Source organism: Lutra lutra, chromosome 4 (genome assembly GCF_902655055.1).
Source record: "Lutra lutra chromosome 4, mLutLut1.2, whole genome shotgun sequence".
NCBI lineage: Eukaryota > Metazoa > Chordata > Mammalia > Carnivora > Mustelidae > Lutra > Lutra lutra.
This window is the reverse complement of record NC_062281.1, coordinates 20,541,482-20,568,535: the sequence shown is the minus strand read 5'-3', so window position 1 is coordinate 20,568,535 and position 27,054 is coordinate 20,541,482. Positions and strand designations below refer to the sequence as shown.

The following is a 27,054-nucleotide window of genomic DNA, read 5'->3' as shown; positions in this document are numbered from 1 at the left end:
AAGCACAAGGGCTTTAGTGCCACATAGAACTGAAGTCAAATCTCATCTCACCTCTTGAAAGCTCTGCGATTCCGTTAACCTCCCAAAGCTTCATATCTCCCTGGGACATTGCACTATTTAGAGATGAAGGAGGTAAAGCACCTAGCTCACTCTTGACCCAAAAGGTGGTTGTAGTTGTAACTGCAGTGATTTTGTAAAAGGCATATGCTTAACTTCAACAGCACCAGGAATACTGGTAGGCAGAGGCTATTAAAATTCAGTGTATGTTCCATCTAATTCATCTTGAATCTTACTATAAATCATAAAGAATTATACTATTTATTTATTTCTCCCAAATCTTCCACAACCCACACAGAAGGATAAACACACAGAGAACACAAATATATCTCCTTTCTCTAGCATAGATAACATCTCCAGAAATAACAAAAATTAAAAGATCTCAGCATCAAAAAGAGCTACACAGAAGATTCCCTGCTAGTCTAGTCCCTTTCTGCTTTAAAATTCACAAGAGTTATTAGTGTTTCAGTCATTTTGTATCTAAACTACCTTCTCATTGTATGTGATAAAGGGTCCAATATATTTGGTGTTAAAATGATTTTTAATTCCTTTCTTCATGAAGATGATAGTGAATGTTAATCTAACAAATTATAAAACATTTTTATACCAATGTAAATAGAGGAAAGACTAAGGTAATGATAAATAGTATAATTATTCTGAAAGTGAAAATTATACCTGGCTATGGTGCCCAAATTGCTTGCTATAAGAAATTTATAATTTTCCATTTTATTCATTCATTCATCTATTGACTCAATGGCTCAAACAAATAAGTTTTCATTGCACAGCAAATTTGTTAAGACATGACATACGTGTGATTTGGAAACAAAAGTAGTCATGCAATTAAAATCCAGAAATCTCCACAAATCTAAAAATATTAAGGCTTTAGCAAGCAGTTTATATCACAGCCTTTGAAGGTTATCTATGTTTTTTCCTCTACATTTTAGTGAAAGACTAGATCCTGTAACAGTTTAAATATTTACAGCAAAATACTGCCTGAGATTAATTTAATAGACCTCAAGTATCCCTTGGGTTGTTTCACTACTGTGATGTACAGCTTGTACACATGTATTATGTGTGAGGAAGTCTGTAGCATATGACATTAAAATAGCCACATATGAAGGTTACGAACAGAATGTGCAAACTACATGATTTCTTATGAAAAAAAAATTAGCTACCTATAGGTGTATTAAGGAAAAAAACTAGGAATAAAAATAATACAACTTTAAATTTGTATGGGACTTTAGGTCTACGAAATCCTTTAAAAGTCTCGACATATATTCAAAGATATCCAGAAGGGAGAGGTGATATTCTGAACATGACATCGGCATGTGCTCACACACACAAGGACTCAACCTCATGAAGATCTCCTCTAGCAGAGGACACATCCAAGATTTCAAGTGGGAGACTAGATTTATGACCCAAGAAACACCATAAAGACTGGAGAGAATTCTGACAAAGAAAATGTCATGTTGTAGCTTCATAAATGACTGAGATAGGACCCGCATGAGGAGACAGCCAATGACCAAGAGGCAGAGATACAGGAAGACAAGGGAGAGACTACAGAGACTTACACATTATCCAGAGTCTAAACAAGGAAATGCTTTGCACATAATAAGATAATGGTATATAATTATTTTTATTCCATGTACTAGTGCTAAAGTCTCTCTTGTACCATTAAAGACTATCCAGCTAGGTCAGAGGCAGACCAAAGAGATAGGCTACCATGATTCTCCCTTAAAATTTTCTGTCACCAGTGTGATGTCCATATGCACGAAACTATCAGTGTCACAGCTGACAGAACCAAATTTTCTCAGAGAAATCAGTTTCCAGTCCCAGGCTGGCACTCAACTCACACCTGGGAAGGTCTAGTTCCATGAAAGCATATCAGCTTTAAGCTTCAGGGATGTGAAATCATCTTGAAATAAGACACTTACATTGACTTCTGAGTGGAGCAATGAGGAGGAAAAGTCACTAACTATAGCTCCTTTCAGCCCTGAAAGTCTGAGCTTCACCTAGAAGGTACTTATATTCATGCTCAGAAATTTGAGACTACTGTTTATGCTGAGTCATGAGACTGGTTTTGTCACATGAGCACACTGCCACCAAGTTAAATGCAGGATTTTTTTCCCCCCAAAATGGAAATGACTTAGTATCATGAATAGCCAGAGCCTGAACCAGCAAAAACATAAGAGTCCATTAAGTTATCATATTTAACTATTTTGTGAGTGCCTTCTAGAGGAGAAACATCTAGTATTATTGCTCTGCCTTGGTGACTGAATATTTGAAAAACTCTGATCATGAGACTCTGTACCCTTTGACCCTGGCAACGTTTCCGTTTTTCTAAGTATAATGACAGTGTAGTTCACTTGCAGCTAGGTGTCAAACATTTCAAATCACTTTTAGTTTGTGAAGGATGTGCATACCTTCTACCAACTGAATCCTATTTTCAAAGCTGTTTATCCAATTACATACCCAAGAGTCTGTGGGCTCCGTGAGGCAGAAAGGGAAGGAAGAAGAAGATGAAAATCTTCATCAAAAGGGCAAATAAAGCGGGAGGGGGGTGGTGGTTCCTGGGGGCCCAGTCTGCTAAGTGTCTGACTTCAGCTCAGGTCATAATCTCAGGGTCCTGGGATGGAGCCTGAGGTGAGCCCCATCTTGGGCTCTCCACCTTGCCAGAGAGTTTGCCCATCTCTCTCCCTCTGCCCCCTCCTTGCTTGTGTTTTCTCTGTGCCTCTGTCTTTCTCTCAAATAAATAAATAAAATCCTTTAAAAAAAAAAAGGGGGGGGAAAGTAAGGGGCACCTGGGTGGCTCAGTCGGTTTAACGCCCGACTCTTCATTTCCTCTCAGATCATGATCTCAGGGTTCTGAGGTCAAAGCCCAGAGTGAGGCTCTGTGTTGGGCGTGGAGTCTGCATAAGATTCTCTCTCTCCCTCTGCCCCTCCCCCAAGCTCTCTCACACTCTCTTTAAAAAAAAAAATGGGGGGGCGCCTGGGTGGCTCAGTGGGTTAAAGCCTCCGCCTTCGGCTCAGGTCATGATCCCACGGTCCTGGGATCGAGCCCCGCATCGGGCTCTCTGCTCAGCAGGGAGCCTGCTTCCCCCTGCCTCTCTGCCTACTTGGGATCTCTCTCTCTGTCAAATAAATAAATAAAATCTTTAAAAAAAAAAAAAATGGAAAGTGAGTCAAGTAAATAAAATCTACTGGTTTCCTTGTCCTTCACTTAATCAGACTGAAAACAACACATATGATAAACAAGGCCCCACCTAAGCTAATAACCCAAATAATGCTCTCAGGAGAATTCGACAATGTGTCTCTCTTCACTGCCTGACTTGGAGCCACAGTGTGTGAGTTCTGTCTGCTTTGTAATATACTTCTTGTCATTCCTTTGCTGTTGCAAGAAGCTACGCCACGTCCTGTAGTAACCTACACTGAAGCCCTTCCCTCCCTTTCTATGTTAACCTCATTTTTTGGAATTTCGATACCAGAAGGAAGAGCCTGCAAGGTAGCCTGCATTATTGTTCCTTCTTATTGACTGCCCTTCTGGAAAGGACTACGTATGACCACCCATAGGCACGTGTCTTACAGGACAGCATCCGTGTGGAAAGAAGACTTCCCTGCTCCCTTGGTCTCAAGGGCTCTGGTTTTACCAGTGCACCAGGAACCGTCATGACAAACGCCTCATAAAAGCAAAAGCACTGAGGATCACTTCATGGGCCTGCTCTTCCTCTCTTCCCTCTTCTGGAAGAAGGGCGTGCCCCAGCGGGGGGGGCTGTTCCCTCAGCCTGGATTCCAGAATAAAGTGTACCCACAGCCATACCGGGCCTAGGGTCGGCCTCCCGAAATGCCGGCAAGAAATACAGCTTTCTTGGTACAAACCACTGAGACTTTCTTCTTTAGTCATAAGCTTGCAAAAGTTGACTAATACCCACATGTTATCATTGTATATTGTATTTTTGTACATAAAATAAGAGGAGAATGAGTTAGAGGCCTCAAGAGGATCCTTCTGGAAAGGGGGAGTTCTGATTTGGTTCGTTCTGCATGTCTTTCCCCATGACATATCATTGCCTCTCTGGTACCTCAGCTCCCTCATAGGTACCAGCTGCAATTACGTGTTACTGTGACTTCCAGTCCCTACGTAGATGTCCCCATCAGCACCTTCACTTACGGCCAACCAGATCACAGTGCTATGCCTGTTTGTTCAGAGAGCCTAGAAGCGACTGAGAAACAAAAAAAGCAAACGGCATTTTTCCGGCTATAAAAAACCGGCATCCCGCATACGCAGAATAAACCAATACCCTTTGCCAGATGTATATGAAAATCACGTCACAACCCAAACTTTACTTTTCAAAAATGTGATGCTTACACTATGAAATAAATAAGAAGTCTCTTCAATCTCTGAAAACTAAAACGAAAACTTATCTGATTGTTTTCCCCCATCCACTCCTCACCTTCTGTAGACCCTTTTATATGAAGGCGTCTGCTGAGTTCATCCAATTTGTTCTTCATGTGTGAAAACCAGAAAAGGAAAGGAGGAAAAAAAAAAAAAAAAGGCAAATCAGAAATGTCCTGTCTTTCCTGCAGGCTTCTTTCTACTTCGCATCTTGCTAAATTCAAAAGAAGACCCTAAATTCCGTAAATTCTGTGGAGGAATTACTATGGGCATCTCAAGCTGACATTCCAGGTTCCACCTCCTAGGAGATCTATGATCACGAGCACCTTCTTTAATCTCTCCATGACTTTGTTTCCTTTCCCTAAGGCTGTGGATAATCATGGAAGCAAGTTCCAAACTACCTGGTAAGAGTGGTTATCTGGGCACTTAGATATGTAAACTGATTAGAATATTACCTCAACATTTCAGATTAATCCTAGGTACACTAAGGTGATTCCCAAACTAATGAACAAAATCACTTTTTCTAAGATTGGAAAGTAATGGCTCAACAACTCTATCCTTCGTTATATGTCCTAGAGACACTCTAGCATACGTGTATGAGAACATGGGCCATAATGTCTACCACGGCCTTGTTTGGAGGATCTAACTGGAAATTACCAAATGTTCTCAAATAGGAAAATGAATAAAATCATTATGGTATATTTACACAATTAAATGTTAACTATTAGAGGTAAAAATGAATGAGCTAAAATTATGTATTAATGTGCATAAATCTCAAAACATGAACAAAATAATTGCAGGACACATATAATAGTGTTTACATACAAATGTATAACATACAAAACTACAGTATAAATTATTTTAGGGAACTATGTTAAAGATTAATTAATATATTATTTAAGAGATTTATATGTATGGAGTAGAAGTATAGAGACCTGCCTGGCAGTTATATACACTATATTCAAGATGCTAATTACCTTTGGGGCAGGAACAAAGTAGGAATGGCAGGAAGGGTATACACATAGAGCTTCCCCAGAATCTGTGACATTTTCTTTCTCATGAATTGTGTATTGTGGTATTTATTTTATTAATCTGTATACCTTCTCAGGATGTCTGGATTTTTTTTTTTTTAAAGAAAAAGAATGAAGTGTCTTGGAAAAACCCAGAGACCAACATAAAGACAATCCAGAATTTGTCTAAAATGGTTTCAGATAACAAATGCAAAATATTTCTTGTTTTCCAGAAGAAAGGTAATTCAGAAAGCAAGATACAACTACAAGATTCCTCTAAAGTTATATTTGGAATCCAACTCAAAGGCCACTTCCTATTGCCTTTGGCAATGCAACACCTGCAGCTCAGGTCTAAGAAATTACCTGCCTTACAGTAATTAGCTTTGTTGGTTCTTGTCAGGAGCAAAAGTAGGAAGGAGAGATAAAAGGGGATGGGGGAAGAAGAGCAAACTGAATTCCTCCAGTGGTGAGCTTTTCCCATCCTGTGGCTCCCAGGTCCCTAGGAATCCTGGAAGGTAGGAAATAGTAGGAGGGGATAGGGCAGGCAGGAGAACTATGTTCCATTTTTCCAAGGTCTAAGAGAAGGTTCACACATTTATCCATAATAAAACTACACATGCAAAAATAACAGATTTTTTTTCTTTCTTTTTTTTTTTTTTTTTGCTTTGCGTTGGAATCACATCAACTCAGTGTGGTAACGCTGATTATTTCTTGCTGTCAAAGCACGGATTGGTAACTATAAAGGTCTTTGATCAATATAAAATTCAATAAGCAAATTGTTGCTTAACATTTGCAGTTTGGTGTTCAAAAACTATCCAAACACAATGTGCTGGGTGGTTTTCTATTTGCACCATCCTCCTTCCCATCTATGCTGCACCCACCTCTACCCTGCTCTGCACCCCGGGAGACTGACCTTGCACCAAAAAGCCAGCTTGCTCTCCAGCTCCCTGTCAGCCTCCACCCACACAAGGCACCAGCGGGGCATTAGGGGAGGAACTACAGAGAAACAATTTCCTACCTAAAAGGAAATCAGGTACCCTCCTCTTATCTCATGCTTACACCAAGCAAAGCATTTGTCACAGGTCATGTTCTGTCTTCCTCTGTGCTTCGTTAGCTCCAAAACTGTAAGATTCTCCACTCTGGAGCCATATTTGTCCCTCATGATAGGGATATAGGAGTGAATAATGCCAGGTCCCTCCCACCAGTTTGCGGTGTACTAGAAGCACCCATCTATCCCGTAACTACTCCCTATATAGTTCTCTCTCCATGTTCTAGTCCCTTTATTGTTCAAGGTCAGGATTGACACCCCACTAGCCTCCCGGGTGCTATACCATCCCTCACTACCTTGCCTCTACCCGGCCCAGCCTGTGTAAATAACCCCTTCAGTTAAACATAATTCACATAATCTCTTTAAATGCTCTTTAAATCCTTTGTGAATAGGCCATCTGTTTCCTATTGGGACCATGACAGATAGACACACGATCCAGCTTTAAAAAAAGAAAGCATCTTTGGTTAGGAATTGTGACTCTACAGAACAGCATCATGAATTCTACTTTTTCCCTTTGTTCTCTATACCTATGAGCCCAAAATGGTGGCCACAGGCCATATACGGCTCTTTCAATTTAAAGTAATTAAACAAAATGTAAATTTTTGTTCCAAGAGCTTAAAAACCATATCTGCCCAGTGGCCAGCACAGATACAGACCATTTACATCATTACAGAAAATTCTAGTGGACAACACTGCTCTACACCCAATAAGTTCTTCCATGATAAACATAAAGATGATTTCTACCTTTGGCTCTACCTTATCGTCACAGTTACAGCCCAGGTCAAAATCAGATTGAAGGTACATAATCCCTGGGTAGTTAGGCCTGGTAACTTCCTCTGGCATGGTTGGCCTGAAGGTGTTAGTGCGCAGGAGATGATTCAAACTTCCGTGGGTCCCATTATTAGGAGCTGGCTTCAAGCCCAGGAGATCTGGTGAGAAGAAAGAAATAAAGGCAGGTGCTTTACAAACATTTTTTGATGAGATTCAGTAAGCGTAGAAAACACTTATATTCCAAGGATGTGAAAACTCTGAACACAAATCCCAATTGGATAAAGCCAAAATTAGTTGTAGGCACTCTCTTCTTAGTTCCCAAACCACGCTAGCCTGATCATGTCTTGCCACAGCTTTCTGAAATAGCCACGGTCATTGCCTGACCATAGAGAGAGACATCCCCAAAAAGAAAAAAGGAAGGAACGGGGCCCTGCCTAGTTATGGCTATGTCTGTGACCTCTACAGGGACTACCAGCGTCAGGGTCAATGCCTTTCTACGGCACTGAGACTTTTTATCCCAGCTTTTGAAATGAGACTTATAATCAATAAGTAATCTGGAGCCTGCCCTCTAATGCACTCCACAGAAGTATGGGGAGAAGAGGAGGCTTTGGCCCGGTGCCTTGAAAGGCTGCTGTGAAATGAACAGGCTGATTTCATAGCAAGTGAACAGTTGCCAAGCGGGCACACAGTGACTTGCCTAAGCTCAGAGGCAGGACAGGGGAGAGCTAGCAGCCAAGATGGGAAAAGAACCCAGGAGACCCGACTTTCAGACTCCCCCTCTAACCACCAGACTGGCACTCCCTTACTAAATAGGAAAAGTTGTCCTCACTCAGCGACTAGAAGCTCAAGGAAGAAAAATAATTAGCATCACATAAATAGCTGGCCAGGATGCGAGCTGGCAACAGTTTAACTGGGCTACAGCACGAGAGATGGAGGTGGGGAAGCTCTGTGAAGAACTCTTCTTGCTTCACCAGGTCTCTGACCAGTGGTGTCAGATTGTAATGTGATGTGAGATCAACCAGAGGCTGCCAACAGCAACACTATGAAAACTCCCCATTAGTCAACTGTTAAAGGAAGACAAAGGAGCCTTAGAAGGGGATGAGATTCTGTCCTTTGAACCAATGGACATGTTACCACCATTTTTTTTTCTTTTCTTTTTTTTTTTTTGGCAGGGAGGTGAAGTGGTCCTAGAAAACAGACACCTCAGTTCTTTCTCTGACCTTGAGGAAGTTCATACGATAACTCAGATTGCTTCATTGGCCTTGATTAAATAAGTGACTTACCACACATAACATTGTAAAGTTCAATGTTTTCAAATGGAGGCACTTTAGTCTTGTACTTAAACGTTGGGCCATAGCCTACAAAAACAGTCTTCCAAAAGAAAAGAAAACAAACAAAAACAGTTAGACATTGCTACTATCTAGTAGCCACCCCTCCCCTGTTCATGAATACTGTATAACTTCATTCATGCCCCTCTTCTCCAGCCCTCCTGAGAATCACCAAAATACATTTTCAATGCATAGGTCTGTGGTCGTACCTGCATGCTGTTGACCTTGTTATCAAATCCATGGTCTCCCTGGAAAAAGCATTTTCCTGATGGTTTCTTATATACATCCAAAGGTTTCCTACATTGAAATAATTGTAGGATTAGCCAGGATTTCTCATGAAAGCCCTCAGAAAAAGCCCATTTAGGCACACAAAATATCCCTCAGAAGCAGATTTTATAGGCATATTTGTCTCTATTTTAATTGTATCATTCTTGCAGTGTTGAAAAAATGATGCTATTTATTTTCCCTAAGTGGCTTTATTTTGACAATTGGTCCCCAACAAATGGGAACCCTGAACAGAAATCAGGTACCCTCCTCTTACCTCATGCTTGCACCGAGCAAAGTGATTGTCAAAGGTCATGTTCTGTCTGCCTATGTGCTTCTCTAGCTCCAAAACTGTAAGATTCTCCCCTCTGGAGCCACGTTTGTCCCTCGTGATAGAGATATAGGAGTGAACAATGCCAAGGCCATAATAGTCTTGCTATTACAACATGGGATGCTTCATCAATGAATGGAGGTCTGTATTTTATAAAAATATTTCACATAAATTTACCTATCAGTAGACTACAACTACAGAGTATACTTGAGTATAACTGAGTGGTAAACCTAACATATAATAGTGACATATTTCACCAAAGCCCAGACTCACCTAGAAAACATCTCTATTTAGAAAGAGCAAGTGAAAACATTGCTCTCTAGGCATCAAAACCACTTGACCTTCCTCCCTGACAGGAAGATGCCTTTTGCTTTGTGTCACAAAGCACTTTTCCAAAAACACTTTAATGTTTATTAATACCAATTTTCTCATGGGTCCCATTTCTATGGATCCTTGTAAGCATTTACTGGGTCTATTGCATGGAGCTAAAGTGCTTGGTGGGAAACAAATTGAACATTTGGGACCCCACTCTTAGAAAAAGAACTTTCCACTTGGGATAATGAGATATGTGCATATGATAACACAACAATGCAAGAGTTTGCAATGCAAGAATTAAAAAGATTTGCTGATGATTAAAATACCTGGCTTTGGTCTCCTCTAATTTGGTCAACTGCTATCATCTCTTACTTCTGCTCAACTCCCAGTTTTTCATCATTATCAGCCTACCAATTGCACTGAAGTTGCTCTCTTTTCCAAGCCACCCCGTATGTAAAAGGCTCTGCAGAGGACACACTCAGCCAAGCCCATGTCTTCCACATCTTCCTAACTATTCCATGAAGATGCTCTATATCCATTATAAATGATTTCAATAATTTCTGGTCTTCAGATGTCTCTCCTCATAACCCTTCTATTTAATTCTGTGTAGCCCCCTGACAATTGCCGTAGGATATTTATGTATTTGTCACATGTGTCCCACCAGGTGTTTCATACTAATGTCAGTTTCTAGAGGACCACCATCTTCTCATCATCTTCGCTCCCTTATAAACTCATTGAAGTTCCTAACGAGAGTGTATATAGTACTTCAATTATTACCACAGACCAGCTCACAAAGCTTTTCTTAAGGAGAAAGTCAGAGCAAGACTGAGTGGAAAAGGGCTTCTGCCAGGTCTGTTTGAGAATGGATAAACTTTTAATGATTAATTCTGCGGAAGTGCTTAGAATTTCCAGACACATCCTATACCAGATTCAAGGGCAAGAAATAGTCTTTTAAATATTGGAAAGTCTTTTATAGTTCAAAAGAAGGCAAACATCTGAAATATTTAAGGCAATATAAAACATGCCCACAGTAACAGAAGTTTTAAGATGAACAACATTTTCTAAACTCTTCTACAAATGCTGCTACAGGGTAAGTCTTGTCAACCCAGACCAAATCAGTCCAGTTGTGGTAAGTCAATGTCCCAGGCACACTTTCGACCTGATAGGTAATAAGAATAGAGACTAGGTTGTAAATTTAAAAAGTAAAAGGAGAGAGAAAGAGAGAGAGACACCACACAGAGATGCACTGAGAGACTTCAAAGAGACACCAAGAGGCTGGGATCCAGAAAACAGAGATGTGTTGGCTCAGCACTAAGTGTTTATCTAGCATAAAAAGTCTTTGCAAATGGTGGGATTTCCAACAGAGATTTTTTTTTCTTTTTCTTTTATTTTTTCTTCTGAATGGCTAAGGACCTTATAGCACTCCAGTTATCAAAGAGGTGGTTACGAAGATCAAAAACAGTCCCTGCCAATCCCCAAGTTACCTTGCGACGTGCCATCTGCGGTCCACCAATAAATGGATGTCCTCAATTCTTCTGTTGTTGGCATAGTGCAAGCGTTTGGGAAGGTGCTGTTTCATGTAAGGCTTAAAGTGCTGATCTGGTTTCTTACACTGAAACAGAAATGCAAATTGGACTTTATATGGAGTATTTTCTAGGAAAAGTCCTAGATAGTCTGTCTCTCTCTAGAAAGTCAAAGGAGGTTTTTTAAGTCAAACAAAAGGTCTGTTAGTGAATAAATGGAATTTGTTACCCCCCATCAAATAACACAAGCTGGAAACAATTAGGTTTAAAGGGGATTTGACAGCTTGGTAGATGACATGGAAGGTTATCAGAGGGAGTTAGGAATTTTTTAAGATACATTCTTGACTTGTGAGACTGTCACTAAGAGCAACTCAAACTCTAAAGCCTTTTCCAACTACTTTAAGTCAAGGGATGGGAGGTTGGGTGGAGGGAGGAGGATGCTGACCTGGGCCTGTGTGATTACATCCTGTATGGGGCATTGGGGGAGGACAATGGAATAGGGTGATGGGCAGATCTGGTTCAGAGAGAGCAAGGATTTGTTTACTCATGAATGAGTATTTTTCAGTTCTAATGGAAAGATCAAATATTCTGTTTGTATCACTGCCAAGACCATTAGGGAGCCTGCAGCTGTCCACAGTTTTGAAGTTTTGAAAACTCTTAGAGAAACAAATATATGGGATCACTGGGCAGTAAGGAAAATGTTCCTCCTGCCCCACAGGGTAAGGGATCCTAGGAAGTGAGCGTGTGGAAGCTACTCTGAGGGCAGAGGCCAGGTGACCTTCAATACTTACCGTGAGATTAGCAATAATGGCTTTGGGGTCATCTGTTCAAAGAGAGAAGGAGAACAATTTCAAAAGAGATGACAATAATCACTAAGAGAAATAATTTTTACAGCAAGACTAAATTCTTTCTCTTTCTCCCCTCCCCGAAGAGTGATCACTTTAAGATTTGTTTAAAATATATGTAAAATTGGGGCACCTGGGTGGCTGAGTCAGTTAAGAATCCGACTCTTGGTTTCAGTTCAGGTCATGATCTCAGGGTCCCGGGACCCAGCCCTGCGTCAGGCTCCCCACTCAGCAGGGAATCTACTTGTCTCCCTCTCCCTCCCCCTGCTCTCTCTCTCTTAAATAAATAAATGAATCTCTAAAACACACACACACACACACACACACAAAATTGTGTGTTGGTATTTTAAAATTTTGGCCAGTGAAATGGAGCAGAAATACTCCAGTGGTAAATTTCCCTGCTAGATCTGGTTCTCCTCTTCTGGAAGGGAATTCCTCCTCCCAGAGCACAAGGATAATGGAAGATAAACATCATTAAGTTACCCCCAAATGGTTGCTCCAGATCTTGGCTTTAGTTTATTTGCAATTTGACGTCAGGAACCCAACTGGGCATTTGGGGCTTTTAGCATAACTTCCTATTTATCTGCAGATCTAGGAAACAAGTTATCAACTTTAAGATGAAACTTTAATCCATTGAGTTATTTTTCTCTACAGAGAGTTTGGTTTCCTCAGTAACACCATGGACCTAATTCCACAGGTAGTTGTCCCTCTCCAGACACAAACACACACACACACACACACACACACACAAACCTCCTTTATTTTCACTACCAGTGGACAAAAGATATTTTAGTCAGTACCCTGGAAGAGCTAAAAGCAAAACTATGTAAATGATGGCTATGTATAAACTGTGGACAGGATTATATTATCTGAAGGCCCCTTTTGGGGGGTGGGTGTGGAGAGAAACAGCAGATTGTAGGTTGGTTGGATTTCGTTTTGTTTCCAAAAAATTTGCTTTAGTGTGTCATTATAGAATCAGCAGAAAAGGAAAGCAGCATACAGAAGAGATAGCAACTTTCAAGAAGCAGTCCTCCCTGAAATTTACATGTCAGTAGAGTAGGTCATGTCTATACCCCAGGGCCTCATTCATACTAGGCGCTCAATAAACATGTTAATAAATACAAATAAATATTTGTATTTTGTTGAAAATGCATGACTAAGCTTGCCTTGCAGTGTAAGTACACACTTGTCAATGACAGTTTTCAGAATCTTGGTTCTAAAGCTATGAAATCCGAAGCTAAAATGTGTATCCCATTCTACTTAAATTTCTACTTAAATTGGGGTTCAATTTTAGGTGCATCTTTTTAAAAAAAGATTTTATTTATTTATTCGAGAGAGAGAGAGAACCCAAGTGGGTGCTGGGTGGGCAGAGGGAAGGGAAGAAGCAGACTCCTCACTGAGCAGGTACCCTGAGGTGAGATGGACTCCCTCCCAGGACCCCAGGATCAGGACCTGAGCTGAAGGCAGACGTTTAACCGACTGAGCCATCCAGGCATCTCTTAGCTGCATCTTTTAATGGAAAGCAAGTAAGGAATCATGGTAGCAAAATGATTTCCCAAATTGTGTCCCAATCATGTGCAAGCTTTACAGATACTTTTTCTCTGGTCTCCCAGCTACTCTGGGAGGCAGGTGCTATTAGAATCTTCACAAAGCCAATGGGCATTTAGAAGAGAGGGGCTTGCCCACAGGGACTCTAGCAAACACAATACCATGCTTCAAAGCTCTGCACTCCGTGAGCTCATAAACCACAGTCCTCAAAGGGACCACAGTGGGCAAGTTCACGTTCTTTGATAATGAAGAAAAATAAATAGCATGGGGCAATCTTGTGCTCAGATAAATCCCAGAGAATGACTGGAAAATAACAAATGCCCAAGCCCATGTTTAGGACACCAACCCTTCAGTCCTGAAGTTCTCAGGCCTCTCTTGCTGACAGCTCCCACTTTGCCTGCGGGGAAGAGGTCCCCCAGAACAGGCTGGTGCTTGAAGACCTGGAGTCTGGTTTCACATCCCAGCTCTGCCACTTCCTAGCTCTCATCCTCCTAGTCGGTGACGCCACCTCTCTCTGGGCCTTGATTTCTACTCTGCAAAATGGGACAGTAACACTTGGCCCACAAGGTTATTAGAAGGATTAAAGAAGACTGTGCATGTTTAGCTGAAATAGTGATATGACCAAGACGTCATCACTGTAGCTAACATTTATACAACTCTATGTGCTAAACACTAATTCATGTGACATGCAGATAATCCCTCATTAATCTTTCCAACAATCCTTACTTTGTAGATGAGGAAACCAAGGCATGAAGCGTATAAGTAGCTCATCCAAGGTCAAAGAGGGACCACCTGGCAGAGTTGGGATTTGAACCCAGACATCCTGCCACCAATGTCTATACTGTTCACCACCCCCTCTACTGATCCTCACCAAAGGAAATCACATATCTGCAAGTGTTTGTACGGTATGAAACATTTAATTATTGGTGCTTATTATTTCATTGGCCCCAAGAAAGTTTTCCTTTTCCCCTAAAATGGCTTTCCCATTACATTTACTGATGTGTGAAGGACCTTTCAAAATAGACAAAGCCTGTCTTGCCTAAGCCCTAATATAGAAGTACTAAATCAAGAGGTACCCTAGTGACTTGTGTCCTGTCTCTGGCCAGGGCCAGCCTGTCTCAAGTAAGCAGAGAACTGGGGAGGACACAGAGGACAGAAAGGGCATGGAGAGAAGCTGCAGAAACACTGATCATTTGTTTATTTTACAACGTTGCCTGGAGCTGACCTTGGAATAGTTCCCTTTCGTGTTGACTCAGGAACGCAGTTCGGGAAAAACTTAATTTTCCAAAGCTTTGCACTTGTGCCAATGGTTTCTTATTTCCAAGGCTAAAACCTCTAAAAGATTTTCTTCCCCCCAAAATGCAGCATGTCTCCAACAAAACTGTGGACTTTTCAGAAGCTAGATGGGCACCACCTAAAACACCTTAGTCTATAAATAAAAGTTCTCATCAGTAGCATATGTAACCTGAACCAGATTGTTCCTGTTCATATCTTGTAGAACGGCCATGATTTCCCGAGGGCGTCATCATTCTCCTGCATTCTGTCAATCACTTTCATAAAGGTGAAGAGTCCCCTTCAACTGGGCTCCTAGGGACATCCAGGGTCTGAGTGTGGTTCTGCCAACCCTGTCCTAGACTCCCCAGCTTCAGCGAGAGAGCAAGCCTGCGCCTCTTGTTGAAACAGTCCTCTCCTGTAAAAGCTTATGGTTGTATGCATGTCTCAAATTAAGTGTATTTTCCACATAAAGAAAACAAGAGCAAATATTTACATAATGCTACCATGTGCCAGGACGCACTCTAAGGGATGTGCACAGATTCATTTTCACAATAACTCAAAGCTTCCCATTTTTCAGATGAAAAAAATGAGGCTTAGACTTTACATGACTTATTCAAGGCCACCTAGCTAAGAAGTAGCAAAATTAGGATTTTTACCCAAGTAGTCCAGCTTCAGAGAAAAAGCCCTTACATACTCTACTATATTACCATTCTCACAACTTAGTATTTTAAGACTCAACTTACATTTTGCATTATTGTTAAATTTGGGCCGAATTCTTCCTAGAGTTCCGGGCACTAATGTAATGTCATCCACATTAGTCAGATAATTGCTCAAGAACTCCGTTCTGTCGCATGTGACATCTTCCATTCCTAAGGGAGAAAAAGAAGTGTTTTCAGGCCATTATAAATTTAAAATCCTAACACAGACACTAAAAATATCATCCAGGCATCTCCTTAGTTCATTTGTCACAACTTAATGTGAGGACCCCTCTTGGCTTTAAATTTTTTAATGCTTCTTTATATCACTTTTCACCAGGTTTTGATTTAGTCACATCATTTCGCAGTGCTCGAAGACTGAAAATGCATCATCTCAATGATCATCTAAAGTCATTCAGCAAAAACAGCAAGACAAAGGAAGTAATAATGATCTTTCTTTTAAGCTACTTACATAGCCATTATGAAAAAGATCTACTCTAAAAAACAAAACAAAACAAAACACAAAGAATCCTAGATTTCTTCAAACTCTTCCCACTGGGGGTGGTGTAAATGACCAGAATATATAGTCCTGTGTCTCTTTTATAAAATGTAATTTTTCAATTTTCTTTCTCTCCAATATATCTCCTGACTTGAGTACATAATCACCAGTCCTCACTCTGTCTCCACTGGTGACCTTGGATGTTACTGACAAAACAATACTGGCAATAAGAGATGAGAAAAAAAAATGTCAGCCCTAATGACCACCCAAACTGAAAAACAAAATATTGCTGAAAACAAGTTGTAAACAATGTAATCAGTCAAAACTAAAGGCTAGCAAGTAGAATACAAAAGGGTCTAGGTAGGAAATTTTTTTAACCAAAAAGTATTCCTCCCTCATACAAGATTTGTTTCCTGCCCCCCTACAAAAAAATGTCTTGATCAATGTTAAAAATAAATAAATAAATAACAACACAAACTCAAATCTCAGAATAACAGACTAGGGAGGCTGGTCATTTTGAAATTTCTGAGGTGACATGGAACTGTGAAGATTTAATATCCTGCTTGGCACAATCCAATAGATAGATATTCTCTAAGAGCAGAGAAATAAGGGATTCTGTAAAGGACAACCTAAGGTTTTGAAATAAAGAAATATAACCCAGAGTGGCACAGACCTGATAAATCCAAATTATTCCCTCTTGAGAGTCCCAGATCAAGACACCCCTACCTCTTTCTTCAATACAAATTGGAATGAAAAAAGACAAAACCTTATTCCAACATAGCATAAAGGGTATAGAATTTGTCTTTTAACATTTAAACTCCCAGAAAGAAAAAGTAAAACAATGAACAGCGACTGTTTTAGTACACTGTTAACTCAGGAAAAGGATGTCCCAAATCCATATTAGTGGAAGACTGGAAAGATCTTCCGTTGGTTATATGTCTAGGAAATCACTTCTGCTGCCCCGGGGTGAACCATCCCTCTTGCTCTCAAAGACCATATGCAAAGGGCTTCTCAAGCATCATCCCCTCTCATCCTCCTGACTAACTCTGTGTAGATAATGTTAAGTGTTCTCATTCTGCATAGGAAGAGGCCACATCTCACGGCTCTTGAGTGGCACAGTGCAATTTGAACTCCATTGAAATCCACTCTTACTCCAAATCCCAGGCTCTGAAACACTAAACCACACTACCTTTCAAGAAAGGGATGCCATGGCTTCCTTATGGTTCCCAAAGCCAACGCGATCTACTCAGCTCAGAAGCCTGCTCCTGGTAAGACAAGGTTTTAATCTAAGACCTTTAAATGCTCTAGTATATGACTGGGACCCATCCACGTCTTAGACATCAAGCTTCAGCCTGTGAGCAAATGCTCTTGACACGTCTGGGCAACTTAAATTGAATCAGCCATGTCCCATGCTCCAGATTCTCTGTCTTATCTGTAGCTCTCCACCAAGTCAAATTTGCAGAGCATGATTTCACAGAGGGTTGCATTTAGCCCCTGCCAAAGAGCAAGTTAGTCCCACAACTTTTTAAAAAATTTCTCCTAAATGTTCTAGAACATTCTGGGAAGAAAATTACATGCCCAAAGCAGACCTTTGACTAGGGAGACTTGTCTGCCTTTCTTAATATCAAAAAGTCTGCCAATTTTTTCCCCCAAACGCTCTCCTAGAAGGGAACGTGAGACCACATTCCAGGGTCACTCTTTCAAACTGAGAATTCTAGAATGCAGGAGGTACTCTCCAGAACTCAAGATGCACAGCTAGGAGATACGAATGCTCTCTGAGGACCCCCTTCCAGCTCTCTAATATCTAATGTTTAGGATGTTCAAAAAAGTGGTCATGAATTCTTCTCCTTTATACAATGCTTTAGAAAAACTCTGCTTCTTCCTCTCTTTAACAGTTTCTGTAACTGAAGTAGGGCCCTCTGGTTTAGGTCTCAAATTCCCTCAGTGAATACGGGGCTATCATTTGACTTATACACCTCTTCTTTGCTAAGAACCCATGTCTCTTCTTCCTTATCATAATTAGATTCATTTTTTTAGCCACATAAACTCAAAGGATCCTTTGGGGAGAGGTGACTAACAGAGATGAGGTAGGAGGACTCGATATGTCACATTCATGGAGGAAGTGATTAACACCACAAGCAAATCTTTAGTAAGACACACACTTTAGTAAGAGACAGAATTTTGTAGAAAGACTTCCTTTCCTGCAAAGGAAAGGAAGACACAGGAAGTCCCTGATTTTGATCAAAATGGTTGGATCATCTCATACCTTGAGTCATGGCCTGATTTCTTTCCCTACCCTGAAGAAAGGGGGAAGGTGGTGAAGAATGCAATCTGGGATTCTGAGGGCACGAGTTCCTCCCCCAAACACCATCAGAAACATGATCTATGTGGCTGCCCTATTAGCAAAGAGAAAACAAAGCTTTACCATGGTCTCCAACAAAGATGACATTGACACAGCGATGCAGCTTCAGCTGTTTCAGTCCATCCATTAACTGCCCCACTGTTTTGTCAATTTCCCTCAGAGGATTTGTCATCTGGAAAAAGGAGCAAATTAGTCCCTGCAGGTATTTTTTTATCCTTCCAGTTTCTCATAGTTCTTCTATCCCTAGAACATTCTGGAAAGAAAACTTCAGGCCCAGAGGCAGAGCTTTGTCTAGGGAGATTTGCCTGCCACTCTTAATGGAAACCTGTTCTGAGCACTTTTATTTGTATTATTTCAGGAACATAAAACCTCTCCTCATCCAATCCCTTTCAAAATTCTGTGATACAAAAATATCAGAAATATGAAGGGTAATTCTTTTCTTTTTTAGAGATAAAATGACCTTTCTAAAATGAAACAATGTTATTTAAATCCAAGAATTTTGAGAGTAAGAAGAAAGTCAGATGGATAGTTAAAGCCTCTTGTTCATTAGGTGAAATCACATCAGGTTTTGAATCATGGGGAGAAGATGGAGGCTAAGTGAATCAAAAGCAGTTCTGAGGTAAAATGGTACCCTTCCATTGGATGCTAAAACAGAATCTTATTACTACAACAGAATCCATCTAATGTTTCAAAGAATTGAACTGTCAATGTCTGAGAACAATTGATTCTTGATAGAAGAACCTCTTCCAAGAAACAAGCTGCTATTTCTCAATTTAGTCCCTTTCAAGCTGATTTTGAGTAAAAAAAAAAAAAAAAAAAAAAAAAAAAAAGATTCTATAAGAGTCCTAACTTCACAAGAAGGGAACCACTGAGCTTGTTCTAGATTTCTTATTCAACCTAAGGAAACACAAGAACTCAGTTCCCTGAGGAACATTTCCAAAGCTGAAGAAACATAATCCGTCTCTCATATTCTTGCTTCCAGTGGAAGCATCTAAGAGCATGAATGCTCCCGCACAATAAAGGCTTCCCCTCTCATGGCATCTCTGTGCAATGGAAAGGTTTCCAGGAAACACCTCATCAGACAAACACTTGACAGTACTTTGGATGAATGCTACAACTTAGCTGCAGCCACACACATACACACAGGACACTGGTCAGAACAGCGGGGTCTGTGTATCATTTTCTTAAATTTCAGACATACAATATTATCTTCCATAAGCATCTTCTCAGATGACCCAAGACCTTTCCTCAGATCATGTCCTCAGTAAAAATTAGGTGTAAACTTGTTTTTCTTCATGACAGGGGTCAGTGTTTCAAACTCTGTCCCAAAGAGTAAGCCACAAGTGCAAGTCTCAGGATGATACGTGCAAGGAGCATCTGAAGCGTTGATACGTGTGGGACTAACTGGTATTTGCTTCTGAGAAAAGCAGGCTCTCCTCTAAGACCTTCACCTCAACAAAAAAAGTGCCATATATATCAGTCCTTGGCGATGACTTGTTCTCACCAGACAACCAGCTGAAATCCAGGACCTCCTTCCAGTGATTAGCTCAGATAGTCATAAGCAAGACAGTGCCTTGGAGATATCTGAAGGTTTCAAGAGAAGTGACAACCTATAGCCTATTCTGAATGTACTGAAAAGAGCAAACATCACTCATGTCTCTATGAGAAAATACACACAATGCCAACTTTCCATTGTTTTCTCTTTCCTTCTGTCTTAGCCATTCTCTTATCTATAAACTAGGACCTTTTCTGAAAGGTACAGGCCATTAATCTAAGCCAATTTTCTGTTGAGTTCTAATTTACATTGTCTTTGAAGACTCCCCTCACTGCTTTTCTGGATTGTTCTCAAGAACCAAGGCTACAAAGCATCGTAACAGATTCCATGAGTAAGTGCAAGCAAATCCAATAGCCTTCTTAACATTCATTCAGGCCTAAATGTTAATACCAGTTTTAGGGCAGCTAATTCTAGAAGGTTCTTTTTTCCTATCTTGCTGAAAGCTCAGGAGGTTTTCACCTTAATGTTAACCTCTGAAGTATCAGATTCTTCTGGACTCCAAGCCAAGGATGATGCAACCTGAGTTTTTCTGAAACTTATTCAGCTGATTTTCAAACCAAGGCGCTGAAGGAAACCTTTGACTCAGACCTGCCCGCCACAAAGCTTTGGAACAATAGATAAACTTACTTTGTCCTGACGAGTTTCCGCAGCATAATGATCCATCCTATGTAATTTTCTTCTTCTTTTCTTTGGAGGAGCAACTGGTCTTTCCTGTCTCCTCTTAGGGATAACCTTCCTCTTAGGTCTCTTAGCCGGAGTAAGAGGTGAGCCATAACTACTCTCCTGTACTGGCGGATAGAGATGTCTGGACTCAGAAGTCGTCTGTCCTTCTGGGTCAGATAATAAAGCTCACACTTTGCCATCTGGGGTCAGCAGAGCCTTAGTTAGAAAAACTAAGGCTCCTTAAGTGAGAAAAAGTGGGTATGAGGAGTGATTCCGGGAACTCTATAGAGAGAAACCTCCTCAATCCACCTTGACACAGCCGTCAGTCTCTTCCCGAGAGCAAGACAGTCTAAGAGAATCTAGTTATGTGGGTGACATACTGTTCAGCATTCCATAACTCCTGCCTTGGGGAGAGACTGGTCCTTCATTATCCAAACTCTCCATTTTTAAAGTACTAGAAGAAAACCAAATATAACACTAGCCATTTGGTCATCTCAAGGTGACAGCGGGATACAGATAGGTGACTCCAGTTCAGAATCCGATGGATATCTGTTCACACCACCGATATATATCAAAACAAGAGTCACCTTCATTGGTGAGGATTAGGAAAAAATATTTTTTAAACCAAGGGTGGAGTGACACATAAATAATAAGCAATCCTCCTTGGTCATGGCTATGGACTTACACAAATTGAGACTTTCAGCAGGAGAGAGAACTTCTCACTGATAATTTGGGTTTTCAGCACAGGGGAACTTTAACCCCAAGATAACCATAAATAAGACTGTCTTTTAAAAAATTATCTTGTAAAATTAGGTAAAATATAAAAAGTCATCAAGATCTCTTCATCTTGGTCTTACATATGAAGAAAGAATCAGCGGGCTGATACTCTTCCTATCAGAAATCCCCTTCTTGTGGGGAGTGAGGACAGTACTTGGCATCCTATTTTGAAAATCTAGAGAGCAGTGAAGATGACACAGAAGCTGAATAAGGAAGATAACTTTTTGGGATTTCCAAACGCTGGAGAAAAACAGGCCCCTGATTTGTTGATGGTGCAAAGGTGAATTAAAGCAGCAAGCCCTAGGGTCTCCCTAATTGAGCCTCTCTCTCGCTGGGACTGCTCCAAGAACCATTCAGATGCAGGAAGGGGCAGGAGGAGGAACAATGTTAGTGAATCCAAGGAGGAGGCCATCCGCCATGCCAGGTCACTGATTCTAGAGCAAGCGACTGCAAAGGCTTTTCTACCTCATCCTCTCTCTCCCGCAGAGGGATGGAAAGACCCAGCCCCACAGACTCCAGTTTGGTTTGTTTTTTTTTTTAAATGCATCTAGTATTCAGGCAGTTCTCCATGAGAAGAGAAGCAAAAGAAAAAGAGGGTTTCCCAGTTCATGGTCACCGAACCCATTTCAGCTAGCACTCGTCCGCCCATCAGACACTCGGCCATTCGCAAGACAAGAGACCTCAACATTCCAAAGACTCCGCAAGCGGGCCCGTGTGGTTGCAGCAGGTTAGAGGAGCAGTGGGAGAAACAGAATTTAGTCAAAATGAGTTTTCATCCAAGGATTACATCTCAGGTAGTTTCTTCTTTGAATGTTAGAGGTAGACGAAAGCTAAGTCTTCACTGACCAGCCGTACTTTAGTCTGACTTAGAAGATTTAGCCTGAGGTTATTAGGAGGATGGAAGGTAGAGGGGCAAATTTCCCTGCTTTTCAGAAGGATACTTTGCCATCTGAAGGTAGAAACTAGCCAGCCAAAGCTCTGCCTCTAGGCTTGGAACAGCAGCCGAACGAGGAGTCATAGAGAAAGCATAGAAGGTCAAGGAGAAAAAGATTGCGCCAATAATCAAAAGCAAGCATGTTTCTGAACATTCACCATTACACTATGAAACCAGGAGCAATACACCATTTCTTGCGGCTATTAGCTCACTGTTTGGTCATCTCATTTAATAGCTTTTGAGAATCGTCCTGAAAAAAGTATACTCAGATAGTAAGCAAATAAAGCACAGATTTTTAACTGCATCATAGCACGTAACATTCTGCCAGACTAAATTTCTTCAGTTCAACTTCAAATACAAGGTATTTTCTCCTTAGATGTAAATGATGACATGTCACTGATTTTATAAATAATATTTTGGCTCGTAAAGTCTTTATTCACATACCACATGTATATAATTGACAGAAACCAATTAGTTGACTACAGAAGAGAGGTTTTGCTGGCTTGTTTTGGTTTCATGTTTTTAAAGTGTAAACAGTTTTGCTTTTCATTCAGTAAAAATAAGATTCCTAGAACCAAACGAAAAAGAGTTGAAATCTGAAAATATTCCTTGCCTTACCAGAAGAAAGTGGCCAGGTTTCCAGGTTAACCAGAACTGAAGATACATTCCAAAATATCTAATTAAGAGTGTTTTACCCAGTGGATATATGAGAATATTCCAGCTTACAAGACGTATTAATATTAGAAAGAACATAGCATGACTATTTCCAAGTCTTAATTCGAAACTTCTAGAGGAGGGGAACAAAAATCTCTGTATATTTCTGAGCAACCCTGAGCACAGTGCCATCATTACAACAAATTCAAGCATTCTATACTGTGTTCTATTATTACTGCTCAGCACTTAAAAAAAAAAATAAGATTTTCTCTTTATTTCTTGATTAAAACACACACACACATACACTTTCAAGTATGTTATATACAACTGAACTACGTGTATGAGAAATCCAGGGATGTCTGTGGGTCAAGAATGCTCATTGCTGAGCTGTATAACTTTCAAAGAACTGAGGACTGTGAGAGTTCCACCTGTTCATAAAGTAAAAAGCCAACTTTTGACATAAAGAATATCTTCCGTCTGAATCGAACATGGCTGTTTACCTGATTGCTCTGCTTATCTCTTGGAGGTTTAAAGGATTCCATGGGAAGAACCCAGGAGCTCTGAGATTCTGCCTCTAAGTCCACTTAAAGGCCAGGTGACCCGAGCCACCCCCTATCTCTTTAGGTACCAACCTCCGGCTTTTAAGAGAGTGGTAATACCAACCTCTGGCTTAACGAAGCCATAGCATCTTCTAGGGGACATTATTATCCAAGCAAAGTTCAACTTTTAAATAAGGCACATGGAACTGCTTAGGATTTTTTTTTTTTCACATTTTAATAAAATGTGGTTCCTTTGGTTCACTTTAGATTAATCTCAAAGAAAGTTATCCTAAAGATAAAACAGCCACGCTTGCACTGGCAAGAGTAAGATTTGCGTTTCATACAGATGTTTATCTCATTTTATCATTTGTGTTTCATAATCATGTGACACTCGTTAAACATCAAAGGGAGAGGAAAAAGAGCATCAGACTTACAGAGCTGCAATGATTTAAGGCAAACCAAGAATGCTTTCGCATAGCCATTACTTTGCAGTGTTTGAAAAAAATCACCACAGAATTGATGTTCAAACATTCAAAAATACTTAGGTATTTCTGGTATATGCAGTATTTACTGCCTTTAGCTAGATATGCTGCATTTTGCTCAAAAATATTTAAACCAAGACACACTTCTCTATGTTTCTTACTCAATCTTATGCTGAACACAGTGAACTTAATTATCATCAATGGTGCTATCATAGGCTATTAGAGAATGGGAGGCAGTTTCCATCAGCAGAGTTTTTTAAATGATTTCTCCTCCCCAATCAAGTTCAAGCATTGATGTAGACCTCACCACTCTAGTTAGAATGAGAGATGGAAAGCATTTTAGATTTGCAAATCCCATCCTGTCTTAAAATGATCTATACTGCAACACCAGGAAGATTTCCATCTCCAGATGACTGAGAGACATCATAAATTACAGCCCTCCTCTTTTTCCCATCTCTGAATTTGAAATTTGACTGGTTAGCGTCTAACAAACAGATGGTTTTCAACTGAGATTCCTGACTGTTTGAGAAAAGGGCATTACATTGCTCTGCTAAATAGATTCGTTCAGTAGTGCATTTCCCTTAATTAAGAATCAATTTCATTTGGGGGAGTGATGGATATGTTCACAGTTTTGATTGTGGTGATGGCTTCACAGGTGTATATATCCCTGTGTCAAAATTTATCAAACAAAAAAAACTGTCCAATGCTAGAACAGATGCCAGGTTGATTGTACCTGCTAAGGCTATTAGAGCTACTTAGCTCACCCAGCTTCTCTGAAATGCATAGTCCTTTTAAGAGAAGTGAAATTCAGCTTGAGTGTTTTGTACTGCAGGTGTCAACCTCTGATGCCTTTCCATTCCTAACTCAGGGATGGCAAATGCCAACCTTTCCTGATCCCCTGCCTTCCGATGCCTTCAGGGATGGCATATACCCCTCGTATGAACACCAACTTTAGGTGAGGTTTGAATAGCAAATCAATCAGAACTGAAATTCCTGCTTAAGAAGTAGGTGTGTTTAAGATATTTTTTAAATGTTTTTAATCTTGTACTTCTTTGACTATATATAAACCTGCAGATGCAAATACCCAAGAGACTTTATACAAATCCAGAAATCCAGTCAGTAGCCCGGGGGCCCAGGTTCTCCTCAGGAAGATGATAAGCTACTAACCTCAGGGCCAAAAGGGCCATATTTGTGTCCGGAGAAATCAGGTTGTTCGGAATAGAAGGCATAGACGGAAGGCCTGCGGGGAAATTGGAAGGTTCAGAATCTCCCCCAAACCACAGATAACAAAGAATATCAAGTATCCCTCCACACTGAGAAAAACTCCTCTCAGATCTAGTTAAGTAATCTCCCAACCACTGTTAATCTTGACACGGAAAAGATCTCTTTTGTTTCTTGCCGGGCGGGGGGAGGGGATTCCATTCTTTCCGCATCTACCACCCCCTACAGTACCCCCACTGTGCTAACTGCCTGGTACCACCTTCGGGGAGCAAATGTCACAAAGGATTATCTGAACGCATACTCAGGTCTTTGATCCTCAAGATAATAGAGCCCAGTGGAAAGTCACATGGACCACAGGGCCAGTGGCCTGGATGAACATCTCCATTAGAGGGAGAACTCAGTCTTACTGCTTCCCTAGTCCTCCGAAGGCTGCTGCTGGCTCATTTATCAAAGCCAGGAACCACCCCGGAGCTCTGCTCTAGTGGCCAGGACGAACAGTTGTACTAACCCCCATAATTAAGGGGTCCCCTATGGTCTATGTCACCATATCTTTCTTAGGGAACTAAGGCTCAAGGTTGAGAACCACAAAACTTAGGAATTCCACACCTCGACCGTGCCCATCTAGTCCTCATCCTGTTCTGACCTAGGATGGAAATGTGCTAGAAAGAAGAAAGAGGGCAAGTCAGGGGGCAGCAATAAATACCTTTCGTCGTCTGGCAGGGTGAGCCACTGCAGAATGGTTAATATTCTCCGCTCATGAGGGATGACCCTGGTGGGGGGGGGGGGGATCATAACAAGCAAACATGATGTGAGGTCACAGTTCTACACCCTCCAGCCTGCTTAGTCCTTGCTCTGGTACCCAGGCCAAGGGCTCTCTATTTACCACCACCTGTTTTCACTTCCTTGTTGCAAAAGGCCCTCTTTCGAATTCGTGTTTAAACTTCCAATCCATCTGCAACATACTGTATGGCTCAACCTCTGTCACATTAGAGAGACCAGAAACTCTGGTTCACAGTCAAATGCAGAACCTGCCCTGTTGATCAGAGACTCTGCTACAGGTGGAAAGGACCCCAGGCTCAGAAACATCACCATTGAGTGAGTAAAGCCATTAGCTGTGGCCACAGAGGGACCAGAACCTTCATCCCCAATCAGCATCTTACTGGGGCTGTCACCGCTCTTGACCTCTATACCCCTTTGACCTCTCCGGGCCTTAGTTTACTTATTGGTAAAAGAAAGATGATTGTGAAGATAAAACAAGACAAGACAGAGGCACCTGGGTGGCTCAGTCAGTTAAGTGCCCTCCTTCAGCTCAGGTCATGATCTCAGGGTCCTGGGATGGAACCCACAAGGGGTTCCCTGCTAAGCAGGGAGTCTGCTTCTCCCTCTTCCTCTGCCCCTCCACACCTCATGCACAAACGCACACCCTCTCTCTCAAATAAGTAAATAAAGTCTTTTAAAAAATGAGACAACCCAGGCAAAAGGGCACGTACAGTACCTAGCACATAGTGTGTTCCAAAAAATCTTTAATTTTTATTAATGATCATGAGTTATCATTCTATCTCTAAAGACCTATATGACTTTAGAAATGTTAATCTGAAACTCCACTCTTCCTCTATAAAATAAGGGGTTAGGAAAGGTAGTCTTAAAATTCTCTCCTAGCTCTATAAAAATCTATCAAGAACAGGCCCATATAATTATAAGACTGACAAAAAGGGTATAATCTTCATCCACAATGACTTTTGTGTTTAAGTCTCATTCCTCTGTTGAAATATAATTACCCAAGATCTGGCACCAGCTTTAAGAGCTCTCCGCTAACATGACAGCACCGTAGCTGGGGCTGAGTTTCATTAAGACGCTCATGAGCAGAGCAATGTTTTTATTTATGGGGGAGATTGGCTTACTGTTTCCTAACAAGGAGCACCACGGGCTTTTCTGCTTCCCCATCTGAGACCGGGAGTTAGAACTTGT

At 40.9% G+C, this 27,054-nt stretch overlaps 1 protein-coding gene across 8 annotated transcripts in view; it reads right to left on the bottom strand.

The window, feature by feature from the left end:
* The window catches only part of ENPP2 (ectonucleotide pyrophosphatase/phosphodiesterase 2), a 108,001-nt gene that overhangs the window by 18,791 nt on the left and 62,156 nt on the right, over positions 1-27,054 (bottom strand). For 4 of the 8 annotated variants that reach the window (XM_047725974.1, XM_047725966.1, XM_047725969.1 and 1 more), the window contains exons 10-20: positions 25,790-25,855; positions 25,033-25,105; positions 20,444-20,599; positions 18,325-18,433; positions 15,449-15,574; positions 11,829-11,860; positions 10,999-11,126; positions 8,814-8,901; positions 8,560-8,647; positions 7,250-7,434; positions 4,506-4,557 (exon numbers count right to left, since the gene is read on the bottom strand). In XM_047725974.1, the coding sequence (XP_047581930.1) occupies positions 4,506-4,557; positions 7,250-7,434; positions 8,560-8,647; positions 8,814-8,901; positions 10,999-11,126; positions 11,829-11,860; positions 15,449-15,574; positions 18,325-18,433; positions 20,444-20,599; positions 25,033-25,105; positions 25,790-25,855 (1,103 nt within the window). The remainder of the gene's footprint in view (positions 1-4,505; positions 4,558-7,249; positions 7,435-8,559; positions 8,648-8,813; positions 8,902-10,998; positions 11,127-11,828; positions 11,861-15,448; positions 15,575-18,324; positions 18,434-20,443; positions 20,600-25,032; positions 25,106-25,789; positions 25,856-27,054) is intronic. The other 4 variants (XM_047725968.1, XM_047725970.1, XM_047725971.1 and 1 more) reach the window with 2 other exon arrangements.